We start from the raw sequence: 12915 nt of genomic DNA, 5'->3' as shown, positions 1-12915 counted from the left end.
AGAGGTCTCGTTAGGAGGAGGCTAGCTAGCTCTCATTGATGGACTCCAGCTCACCGCGGGCTCTATCAATGAGACTCGCGGACAAGAGGTGTTTATTTCCCCAATCGTTTGTTTAAATAACTCAACACACATATCCATTATAAGATTAACTGGAACCTGCGGTAAGAGATTGTGGGCGTAACAAGCTCGCTGACCGCGCTCTCAGTCACACACCGGCCATTTAGCAGGAAGAGGGGAGGGAGAACAGCGAGCTGCAGACCCTGGAGCTCTGTTAGGGCAGCAGCGTTTGGTAGTCCGATGTAGCAACCCAGGCAGCACCAGCGGCTGAACTCCGACACACATTGCAATTAGCCATCAATTTTCGTAAAATGGCCCATATCTGAGCTTTACATATTTGATTTCTCGCATAAAAAGTTTCAGAAGTGAATTTTGTAATGGAATACCAGAGATCTGCGCGACCTAGATTCAGAAGACCTGACCTGATCTCAGGTCAGTTGTGTAGCCTATGTAAATTTTGGGGCGTGACAAAGAGAGACTAGAGCCAAATGAGGAGGAGCAAATCTGATTTGAGATGAGATTTGCCCGTTTTGAGATTTGCAGAGGAGAGAGGTGTCAATGGGATTCTGAGGTTCTATGTATGTCCTATTTACCCACCAAACTGTCATTTTTCCAACTATGACAAGGTAAAATCGGTTTTGCATTCTATCACCCCTTTAAATGAAAGCCACAGCATGTAAATGATAGGCAAGTGGTGTTTACTAAGCTAACAAAAGTCCCAACATAATGTAATTACAATTAGCATTAAATATCCCCTCCAGGCAGTGGTGGAAGAAGTATTCAGATCCTTTATTTTAGTAAAAGTAGCAATAAAAATACTCCCTGCAATCAGAATTTGTATTATTTATTTATTTTTTAGTATAAAGTATTATTAGCCAAATGTACATGAGGTATCAAAATACTTATACATTATACAGAATGGCCCTTTAATGGCCCTGTGTTGGATTCAGTATTGGATTATTATAATGTATACATTTGTAAGCAACTTTCTAATGTATTCAGTCAATGTGGAGCCACTTAACGACTTGATATACTACTGGGTAATTTAATCTCTAGCAATAGATCATATTTTTCATATTTCATCATATGATTTGTATGAAAAAAACTTAACATATGTGTTTTGGTGTTGGGAAGAAACTGGAGAGCCCGGAGGAAACCAATGTGGTGGTCCCAACATTATCTTATAACAATTAACATTAAAGACACCATCCAGACATGTTTTAAAGCACCCATATTATGCTCATTTTTAGGTTCATAATTGTATTTTAAGGTTGTACCAGAATAGGTTTACATGGTTTAATTTTCAAAAAACACCATATTTTTGTTGTACTGCACTTTCTCACTGCTGCAGATCCTCTTTTCACCTGGTCTCGGTTTTAGCTACAGAGTGAGACCTCTTTTCTTCTTCTATACTATCTTTGATTGTTTTGTTTGATGTGCAGTAGCTCAGATGTAGATCACGTCAGCTAGCTAGCTCCACAGACAGTAAAAGAAAGCCTGTTTCTCCGACTTCGGTCAGTTACAAGGCAGGATTAGCTGGGAGACTTCTAAATGAGGGCGCACATGTAAATAGTTCTTTTGTAGATTATGGTGAACTTGTGTATGTTGTAGCAGTGCTTTGCTATTGAGAATGAGGTAGCATGCTAGCGTTAGCTAACGGTTGCGGCTAGCCAGCTCGTTTCGGCAAGCCGTGCCGATTTTGAAAAGCTCACCCGGAGACTGAAGGCAGGACACATTCAGAAACCATATCTCACTCAAAACAGCACGGATGGATTTTTTTCAAAGTTTGTATGTGTGTAAGCACCAGAGACACAAAAGAACACCCCAAAAAAGTGTTTTTTTCATAATATGGGCACTTTAAGACGGATAAATGCTCTTTAGAACTCTGAATTACCCTACATATGGAATTTGTGTCTAATGTGATTTTTTCACAAAACAGTCCAATTAACTTAAAAAATCTTAAAATTACATCTACTCCTCCATTGAAAATAATTCTATGAATATGCAAATATTATTAATTTGAAAAAGATTCACTTCGGGCCACAAGATGACTACTACTTCACTTTCACAGTCCATTCTCAGCGTTTGTGTACTGGAGGTTTCAAGTTTCCACATCACACTTGTATAAAATGTCCCAAAACCCTGCTTGTATGTTTACAAGTGTTAAACTCAGACGTAAGGTGAGCACAGACAAACTTCTCCTCTTAAAAGTAAAAACAGTCTTCTAGTGTCAAACTCTGCACATACATCATTCTGCACTGTGAAGCTGAAACATCCAAGTGAAGTAACAATAAGCACAACATATTTTTAAGTGGAAGGTGGATGAGAACTAGATTGTATTTTTATTAGACAGTTTGAGGCGGATTTCTAGAACTCTAGTTGTAAAAAGATTTTACACGTTATGTTATTAAACACCACATTTATCATTTTTTAAAACAAATCACTGGAATGTAAAAATTGATCCGCTTACATTTGCTAATGGGATTTATTTTACATTATCTGCGATATATATATATATATATATATATATATATAAAATAAAGGAAATATAAAAAAAAGGTAATAATACATTTACAGGAGACAACAAACTCATGTCTCTGGGCCAAACAAGGCCCGATCTATCTGGTTCATTTTTACACTTTTTACAGACTTTTCTGCTATTTATTAGACAAATACTGTGATTGGATTACCTCGCTCAAGAAAAGTCTTTTATCCCCAAATCGGTTTGGAGCAGCTCTCACCGCCCCACCCTGGGTAACACCTGCACTGAAACTTAGACTTGATGAACGTCACCTCATGTGTTCTCATCTGTCCTAAAACTCTGTAGTTCTGCCCTCCCTCTGGTTTCTTCTCAGACAACACATTCCACACGGCAGGGTCCAGGTGGAGGTAGGCGCTTGAGTTTGGGTTCCTCCTCTGGCATCTTCCCTGAGAGGAACACATTGTCTGGCTGCAAAGAGCGGCCGCCGCGGTTACGTTAACCAGGTAAGGACCCAGAGTCTCGTCAATGTAGGATTTTACAGCATTACAAGTTGCCTAACAGAAGGAGAGAAACAAGACTCCCTAATAAAGCATTTACATAACTTTTCACCTCTGTCTTAATGAAAAAAAATTTAAACACAGATGATGCCAGCAATGTTATTCCACTTCTGAAAAAGGCTGAATATAAGCCAGTACTGCAAAAAAATACTAATTTCCCAGCAGGTGAGATATTATGTGACTTAGCATTGCACGTTTTGGGGAATTATTTACCCTTTAAAAAAAAAGGAAGAAACTACATATTTGTCATCTGTTTTTAAAAGCGTATGTATTCAGTAGGAATGCCATGAGATGGGATGTAATGACAATAAAAGAGAAACAGAATAATGCCAGACGTTCTTTCAAAAGAACATTTTCTTAAAAAATAAACTAAAAAACATGTCGCACAGCTCTTCTCCAGTACACCAAGCTTTATGTTTATGTTGTGTTTTTTGGCTATCTTGGTATCTTAGGAGGTTTCCTGCTTCCTTAGTTATCGGTTGTATGAATCACCATAGACACCAAGTAAACAAAACATCACCATCATCTTTTCAGAATACTCTTACATCAATAAAGAGATGTACAAGGGAAACATACTGTGAGCATGCATTCAGCATCAGAACCAACAAAACTGAAGATCAGATCACATTGACAGCCATCCAATCGAGGTCAGTATACCTTAGATTTGGAGAAGGCATTGTCGCCCCAAAGCACCACCCCTGCAGATCCTAAAGCAGCACTCTCTCCGATAGTGTAGACCAGGTGCTCCTGCAGAAGGAGAAAACAAGAGGTTAAGCAGAACATCCAGACCAAATCATGACAAGCCTAAAAAGGTACATGGAGTTAAAACGTCAGCCACTTGCCTGAGAGAGGAAATCTAACGTGTACGTGTAGACGATGCGAGCGTATGGGAACACGGGCGGCGTGGATGAAGTCAGCCGAGCTCCTGCCCTCATGGCCTCCAGGATGCGGTGGTGGGTGTAGAGGAGCACTTCTTTGCTGAGGTCTCGCAGCTCCAGGCTGAGGTAGATTTCAGGATAAAGAGCGGAGGAGACATTCCACAACCACAACAGCTTGTCGTTCCTCTTCAGCTCTACAGGTGGACACTCCCCTGTGTAGTTTGTGCTTTTGTCGTAGTTGTTGTAGCAGTTAGGAAAACCATAATAACCCCACAGCCCATTTGGTCTCTCCCGCTGCCCCAGCTTCAGTGTTTCCTCCATAAACTTCCTCCCAGCTTCCTCAAACTCCACGCACGCTGCAGCATCTACCTGTGCAGGGCTCCAGTCTGGATGCCTGGACCTCACTAGTGCTCTTGACTCCACCAAGTATACTTGCATACTGTCCCAGTTTCTCTCCCATACAGGTCTCCAGCTCTCCCAGTCCACCACAGCCAGGCCCTGGAAATCCCTGTCAGGGATCCAGGTGTGGATGTCTTCAGAGGCCACTCTGAGGTGCTCATCAAGACTGGCGTTTTGCGGCACCCCGCCATTGATAGCCTCTGCTTGGCTGGTGTACCTGGGATACAGACCGAGCTTTTCAGAGTAAAAGATGGTTATGTTGTCACCCATAAAGGTTTGATTCCGGTTCTGGACGATGCTGAACGTGCCCAAGTCGAGGTCCACGCCATATTTAGAGAGACAGCTGGCAGTAGGGGCGTTCCACACTGTAAGGAAAGGCATCTGGGAAAAAGATGATGTTGCAATCTGCAGCCCTGAAACGAGGCTGATCAGATTTAAGAAAAGCAGCACCTCACGATGAAAGGAACTCATCCCCTGGAAAGAATGAAAAAACAGCACTGCTCATACCACTGCTCATATTACTCAACTGTGTTGTGAAATATTGACAGGATGTTGCGATTTTTTTTTTTTTCAATGAAACATTTTTAAAAGTTGTGAGACAACTGGAGTCTGAAAGATCAAAATTTTAAACAGTTTTCTTTTTCAGAATCTGTATAAGGCACCACAAATTTCAGCTTTTGACCAAACATGACCATGTTCTTTTCTTTTGTCTAAAAATCCTGCAATGACTGTTGCGTTTTTCTTTAATTATGAGGAAAGAGAAGCTCGGTCTAATGAAGATTAACAAAAAGATTTAATAAGAAAATGAAAAAACGGAAAAGATACTTCTCCCTTGTGGATTCACATTTTACAGTCCCAAACATTTAACAAATATATTCCCCTTGAAGTTGTGGGCGGTTCCTTGGTTGAAAACTCTCTGTTGGTCCGTTGTCCCCCAAAAAGAAGGGCGTACTTCTGAATTCTATTAGGTTTCTCCTGGTCATAGATCAAAGATTTTCGCATGAGGATGAAACTTATTTCCATGCTGCAGGAATAAGCATTATTTTTGTTCTAATCTAGTCGGCACGACATCAGGGGTTGGCTCCAAGAAGCAGAATGTTTCTTCCTGCCGTGTGATAAAATCAGGGCTGCCCCCTTGACCATTTGGAACAAAGACCGACAATGATCTAATTATCTTGAGAAACTTAGGAATCCGTATGAAACAGAAAGATATTGATTGGGTCTAACAGTATTGATACGATCCTTCCGCCTAACCCATCTGCAGCGTATATTGTGAATACATTAAAACATCAAAGTACATTGATATCAAAGATCAGTATTATTTTAACATTTTTAAACTCAACAATGATTTCCCAGATAACCACAAATGTTGTTGTGGTGTAGCTATGGAACTAAAGTAAAAGACTATAATGTTAAGTAGTGTGACAAAATGACAAACATTAACTTACCTATTTCATTTAACAACGGGATAAGGATTTTAATTTGTACTTTGTGGTCTGGACGTGCTGGAACAAGCAACAGGCAGTCTCATGACATGCATGAAAAAGGGGAAGGAACAAAATCAGAAGTGCGTTCTAAAATCTCTAATAACCAATCAGAAGTGTGCTAAGGTTTTCTAACAACCAATCAGAAGTGTGCACAGAATCTCTTACAGACTATAGGCTCGTTCGAGATGAACTACGCCTCGCCTGTAGAGTAGACGAGAGCAGGCGGCAGCAGCCGGGGGCGGTGACAAAAGTCCGCTCTCAAGTCGGACAGTTTTCCAGCTGATTCCAGCAGCATTCAGGCTGAACAGGAAGTGACAGAAACACTGGTGGTCCGATTCCGATTTAATAAAATTTCATCAGACCCATATATCAGCTTACGTACACAGTCTCCAGTTGTTTTTAATATGACAGATTAGCTGTCAAGATTCTCTACATGTGATCTGTTAGTACTGATTTTAATTAGGCTAACAACAGACTTCTGAGATCTGTAATCTCAACCGATTAAGTCTCTCTGACTTCTAAACGTAACTATCAGCCACACGACATGTGTTCTGTACAGAATCAGCTTTTAAATCAGACAAATCGCAGTTAAAATCCCCAAATCAATAAAAGGTTTATATAAAACGTCATCATGTTGAGTCGATTCTGAACCAATCAGCTGTTCGATCAGCTGAGAGGCCGGCATTTCCCAGCATGCACTGGGTCCACCTGCGTCCGCCTGGCTCTTGCAGTTGGTGAAAAGCAACTACCTGCGTCTCAGAACTGCGGCCGCCTTGGTCTCGTGAGATTATCGTTGCCCACGTGTGCATGACGTCAGAGCAAGTCGGGATCAAATCGGACACAAATCTAACCGGCATGCATTGGGCGGCGATCGCCGGTGATCGATTCTGCGCAGATCTGGCTCATCTCGAACGAGCCTAATCATAAGAGACATGCCGATTATTTTAAGGAGCAGATTTAAAGTCACAGGCAAGTTCAAACATCAAGCAATCATTCTGTCTTTCCTGAACAGTTTTCAGTTTGTTTAAAAAAAAAAAAAAGTAACTATAATTACGTATACAAAACTATAAAAAAGAAACATTTACTGACATTTTCCAGATACTTGAGCTGGAAAGGCAATATAGTTCTACTCTAAATGGCTGTCAAGTAAATTATAATGAACTATTCCCCCTGCAAATTTAATTGTATGCCTTGCTCAACTCTTAAAAGTAGTAAAAATAGCTCTTGGCTTAACGGCACCCTACAATTACATGGGGAGGGGGGTATAAGGCTGCAGCCTGCAAAATGAGTCCCTCCCTAAGGACAAGCTGGCTTTGCCTCCCCTTAGTGGCCAATGATGCCATGTTTTTTTTCCCCCCGGGAAGGTTCTTGGCTTTTACTGACTGCAAACAGCATTACATACCTCTATTATCTGAAAAACCAAATTTAAAGTTTACTCCCCCCTCTTGATTGTATTCTGTAAATCTTAGAAGAAATTACACAAGGACCTTAACAAAGACATTTATTTACTTAGACAAAAGTCAAATTTAAGAAAAGAGCATAAAGTAAGTGAAATTGTGAAACATAAAAAGTGTAAAAAATGTGCTTTTTACATTGTTTGTGCTTTTGATGTAAAATAGCTGCTGAAATACAGAAAATACTTTTAAGAAAAACGAGTAGTCATGTTTTGGACACAAAAATCAAATGTATAAAAACACCTAAAAATACATTCAAATAAATAGTAAAACTGTTTGCTTCCATAAAAAACATCAGATGTCAGAGAAGTCATGTTGAGAAAAGATCAGGCACTTCAAATAGGTTGTGCTATTACCAGATTTAAGTGCATCAACTCCACTTTCTCACTATCATATTTCTCCCCAAAAACGTCCTCTCTATGAGAAACATGGAATTTGACACCTTGTGAAACAGTGACCGAGAGGAAACTGAGAGCAAAATGTAAACAAGGTCATTTCCAGCGAGCCCTCCATTGTTTAGAAAAAGATTAAAACTTCTAAACAAATATAACTTTGCAATTTCCACAGTGTTTCTTATAAAATTTTCAATTGATGTCATCCATATTTTACAGCAATTAAACAAAAAAAAGACATTACTTTAAATTCCCACCTTGCCATCTCATATGCTCCAGTATTTAGACATATAAAATGCAGCCTTTAGTATTTATGGTGTATTAACAGAGGAGCAGAGAGGTAATCAGTAAGATCACACATTGCAGTGCTGACGCCATGATTTGAGATGCCGTCCCTCTTTGGTGTAGAGGGTCTTTCTGATCACAGCCCACTCCCTGATAGCCGCTGTAGCACTGGCACTGAAACTCGGTGTGAAAACTGGTCTTCTCTTCTTCACCTAGCTCACCGACGACTGTTGGCCTGCCGTTTTGTGTGCGGATAGTGTGGTAGAGGGGGTTCAGATGCAAGTAAACATTGCTGTCTGAATTGTTGCGCAGACAGCGGCCGTGAGAACCACACAACGTCTGGCTACATAGCTCTGCCGCCATGGAGACGTTGATGAGGTATTGACTTAGCGGACCCCGTATATACACGTCCAGGTCGGAACAGCTGTTCTGGGGAGGAAAAAGAATGAACAAAAACACAGACATTACTCATTATATATACACTATATGTTATCTCTTAAACAGTATATAGGACAGATGGGAAATATATATTATATATATATATATATATATATATATTATTACAGATGAAAGAAAAATAAAGAATTAACAGATGTATCTATAAGGGGTATTATATAAGTGTGCAGTCATTTACTTTGGGATAATTTTTACATTATAGTCCTGCTAAATAAAGACGTGACTGAAAAAAAACACTTCCAGTAAATATCCTCGGTGTATCTGAAGACGTCCATGTGACTCAAGCCACTAACTTCGAACTGGAGCCCTGAGGAGCCCATTTGATAATTGTTAGTTATCAAATGACAACACGTCTTACTCCACAGCACTGTGGAGATAGGTCTGGCAATGCAAGACTATTGACAAAAGTCACCAGATGATAATGTTATGGTCAAATTTGTAAGAAGTGTCAGAGTGATTAATGTGTTTGTGTTCATAATTAGTGTGTGGATGCTTACTTTGCTGCTTGCATAAGCTACATCTCCCCACATGATGATTCCAGCTGCTCCCAAAGCCACGCTCTCCCCGATGGTGGAGACGAGGTCAGTCTGTAAAAGACGATACGGCATTTTAAACCCCTAACACATTTAGCCTATTACATTTCTAAGACTACAAGCCAAGCACAGGAAAAATACACTGTTCATAGTATTACTATAACAGGGTCAAAATGTTAGTGGGGCATATGCTACTGTATGTGAAGTGCAGCACCAGGTCCTATCTGTTCATTCTCCCATAAGGAAACCGTCTACGCCGTGTTAGCGAAATTTTCAACTTGACCAACACCCATCCGGCCAACTCCACATAAATGAAAGGTATTGGGGTGTCTGTCAGCTACCAGAACAGGAAAGGGCTGTAGCTGCTGATAAGGTAAAGCAGAGCTATAGCTACATGCAGCATGCACTAATCAGAGAGAGAGAGACAAAGAGAGAGAAAGAGAGAGAGAGTGCTGAATGTTGCAAAGAGTTAATGTTCAAACAAAAAAGTCCATATCCTCTGCTTTCTAAATGTGTATTATCATACATGACCAACACTCCACAGCAACAAAGTATTGATTTTAAACTTCACCAGAATGGTAAAGAACATTTTTTTTTCAGGAAGAGGAAACCAAATTCAGGACCGGCAGTGTGTCTAAAGTTGGGGCATCACCTCTGTCAGCTGTTCCAGGGTGTTGGTGTAAGTGGGCCGGGTGTACACAAAGACAGGACGTGCCAACCCATCGCCTGTTGATGCCAAACGCATCCCCTCCTTCACTCGGTTCCGGACAAACTGGCGTCCAGAGTCTGAGGAACGCAGCACCGGGGCCATGTAGATGGAGGGGAAGAGGGCCGTGCTCTCAGTCCACAACCATTTCAGCCGATCGTTGCGGACCACCTCCACATCAGGACAGCGGCCTGTGTAGTTCTCCAGAGTGCGCCTGTAGTCGTGATTGTAGCAGTCGGGGAACAGGTAGAAACCCCACAGCTGGTTTGGCCTCAGGTTCTTGGCGAGCCTCAGCGTCTCCAGCATGAATTTCTTGGCAGACATCTCAAACTCCTGCTGGGCCACTTTTCCCACCTGCTCCGGAGGCCACATCGGGTTCTTCTGACGCACCAACTCACGAGAATGTCTGCGGTAAACATCTTTGGTTTCCCAGTTACGTATCCAGAGTGGGCGCCAATCCTCCCAGTCAATAACTGCCAGACCCTTGGCCCCTGGTTCCCGGATGTACTTCTGCACTCCCTCAGTCATCTTTTCCAGGTGCTGCCTGAGACTGGCCACCTGCGGCAGACCCCCGTTCACCGCTGTTTCATCTGGTTTAAAGGAGGGGTACAGGCCCAAGCGCTCCTTATAGAAGATGGTGAGGTTCTGCCTAAAGAAGCCCTCATTGGGTGTGGCCACGATTTCGAAAAGGTCCAGCTGAAAGCGAATACCATGCCGTGGGGCACAGTCCTCAGTCGGGGCATTCCAAGCAAGGAGCAAAGGCTTTTTTGAATACAGTGGCCATCTCGTGGGTTTCAGTCCCAAAGCACAGAGACGGTCCCACAGCAGTACAATCAGCAGCAGTACTTTCCAGTCAGGCAAAGACCAGCACAACATGTCTTCAGATTTAAATTGACAGATGGGACTGTCGCTCTCTGCTCTAAAAAGTCACAGAGGAGATTGAAATTTAGTTTTTTGTATACTTTTTAAATATGTGGAAGTAGAGCTGGGCAATATATCGATATATCGATATTGTAATATGAGACTAGATATCGTCTTAGATTTTGGATATCGTAATATGGTATAAGTGCGGTCTTTTCCTGGTTTTAAAGGCTGCATTACAGTAAAGTGATGTCATTTTCTGAACTTACCAGACTGTTGTAACTGTTCTATTATTTCCCTTTACCCACTTAGTCATTAAATCCACATTACTGATGATTATATATCAAAAATCTCATTGTGTAAATATTTTGTGAAAGCACCAATAGTCAAAACTACAATATCGTTGCGGTATCGATATCAAGGTATTTGGTCAACAATATTTGATTTTCTCCATATTGCCCAGCCCTATGTGGAAGTCCCTAGTACATTCCTTAATTACGTTAACAATTAGAGCCCAGTGCAGTTGTTTCAGAGATAATCAATGCTACATTCAGAAACTAATAGGTCACGTAGATAAATAACAACAACCTCTAGTTGTTTTTTTTCTTTATTTATATTTAAAATTATCGTAAGGGTTAGGACACTTAAGCCTTTCTGCAATGTCTTCTAATGTTAACTAACAAAGTCACCGTCATCTACAACCATTCCAGTGATGGAAGAAGTATTCAGATCCTTAAGTAAAAGTACTAATACCACACTGTGAAAATACTTTGTTACAAGTAAAAGTCCTGCATTGAAAATGTTACTTAAGTAAAAGTAGGCTATCATCAGGAAAATGTAGCAAAAGTATTAAAAATGCACTAAAGGCAGAAAAATCCTCATATTTTAAAAACTGGAAACGATCAAAACAATTCTGTCAATCAACTTAGTGTTTAATCGGCAAATAATTTCAGCTGTACTTGTAGACAGTTAATTTATGATAAAACATCGTATTTTATAAACTACATGTGTTTTGTGTGTAACTAAATAAAGCTGCCAGATTAATGTAGTAGAGTAAAAAGTAGCTTACAATATTTATCTCTAAATGTAGTAGAGTAGAAGTAGAAAGAAGTATGAACAGACAGACTCAAGTACAAGTAGGCCTACCTCAAATTTGTAGCTAGGCCTACTTAAGTACAGTACTTGAGTAAATGTACTTGATTACATTCCACCACTGCACAATCCACGGTAGGAATTGAAATTTGGTTTATTTTCTAATTTATATAACTTGTACAAATCCCAGTGTGTTAGTCCATAGATATCATCAGTAATGCTTTTTAAATTCATAGCCTGAAAATACAGTGACGTTTGCTACGTCAATGCTACAAACACAGCCTACAAAGAATAATAGCCTAATAAAAAACACAAATCTAGCTAGTTTTCTAGTCTATATTTAAAACAAGGATCTTGCGACGACATGTGCCGATTGCTTATAGCCTATTCTCCCAACCCTTTACGTTATAGTTAACATAAACTGGCTTCAATTAAATTACAGTTGTGGCATTTTTTTGTGTGCAATGCATTACTTCAAGTCAACAGCAAAGTTAACTGCAGCTGGACGAACTCACCTTCACTGGCAAACTGAGGAAGCATTCCCAAAAAAACAGAAGCCGCGTTTTTTTTTTGTGTTGCCTCAAACGAAATTGGAAAAATTGTAAATTAACATTGCTTTTGAGTAACGGGGTGAACTTACAACGGCACGCGTAGCTGGTAAGTATCTTATAACTTCCGCTGTCGGCCGGTAAAGTGAAAAGAAGTGAAGCGAAATTGCCCCCTGCGATGTTGTCAGTAGCAACTCTCCTGCTCCGACAGCCAAATCACTTTCAGGATGTTCCATTCATGTCGGGAAAAAGGGGTGGGAATGGCGTAACAAACCGGACATCGTAATAACTCCGTTAGTGTGTCTAATAATGTGTTACAGCGACGTGTTTCCTCAATTCAAATCTACACACAACCATAGGTATAAGTTGAGTGAACCTACGCCTTGATTTAATAGTTTTTTTTTTATTTTCCCGCTACAGCGCTAAATGAATCCGTCCAAGAAGTTTGCCACCACCGCCGTGAAACAGATACACTGTAACGAGCAATGTCAAGACAGAAGGTCACAGCAGGCGAGGATGCCACATCCCTAAAAATAAGATCATGCCCACAAATGATCACTGTGTTCCTGTGACCTTGCAGCTACATTACAATCAGATATAGCGTATGAATAATCTGGCATTTAGAAATGATGTGAAAACTTTATTCTAGAAAATAGAAATGTAAAAATAGATGTATTTTGGTCCTTTAAAACACTTGAAAACTTGCTTTAATCCATCCACTTCAAACC

The 12915-nt window shown here is 40.5% G+C and overlaps 2 protein-coding genes across 2 annotated transcripts; both read right to left on the bottom strand.

Annotated features, from left to right (window-relative positions):
• Positions 1-2380: 2380 nt before the first annotated feature.
• hyal1 (hyaluronidase 1) lies at positions 2381-5930 on the bottom strand. Its single transcript, XM_028575780.1, has 4 exons — positions 5822-5930; positions 3939-4847; positions 3754-3843; positions 2381-3093 (listed from the first exon to the last, which is right to left on the bottom strand). Exons 2-4 carry the CDS (start codon positions 4842-4844, stop codon positions 2767-2769), a joined length of 1323 nt encoding a protein of 440 aa, XP_028431581.1. The 5' UTR covers positions 4845-4847; positions 5822-5930; the 3' UTR covers positions 2381-2766.
• A 1416-nt stretch (positions 5931-7346) lies between these two features.
• hyal2a (hyaluronidase 2a) lies at positions 7347-12651 on the bottom strand. Its single transcript, XM_028575636.1, has 4 exons — positions 12155-12651; positions 9633-10605; positions 8945-9034; positions 7347-8420 (listed from the first exon to the last, which is right to left on the bottom strand). The coding sequence occupies exons 2-4, from the start codon at positions 10560-10562 to the stop codon at positions 8028-8030; spliced, it is 1413 nt and encodes a 470-aa protein (XP_028431437.1). The 5' UTR covers positions 10563-10605; positions 12155-12651; the 3' UTR covers positions 7347-8027.
• Between the last annotated feature and the right edge of the window lie 264 nt (positions 12652-12915).

This window comes from Perca flavescens, chromosome 4 (assembly GCF_004354835.1).
Source record: "Perca flavescens isolate YP-PL-M2 chromosome 4, PFLA_1.0, whole genome shotgun sequence".
NCBI lineage: Eukaryota > Metazoa > Chordata > Actinopteri > Perciformes > Percidae > Perca > Perca flavescens.
This window is presented reverse-complemented; position numbering and strand designations above follow the sequence as displayed.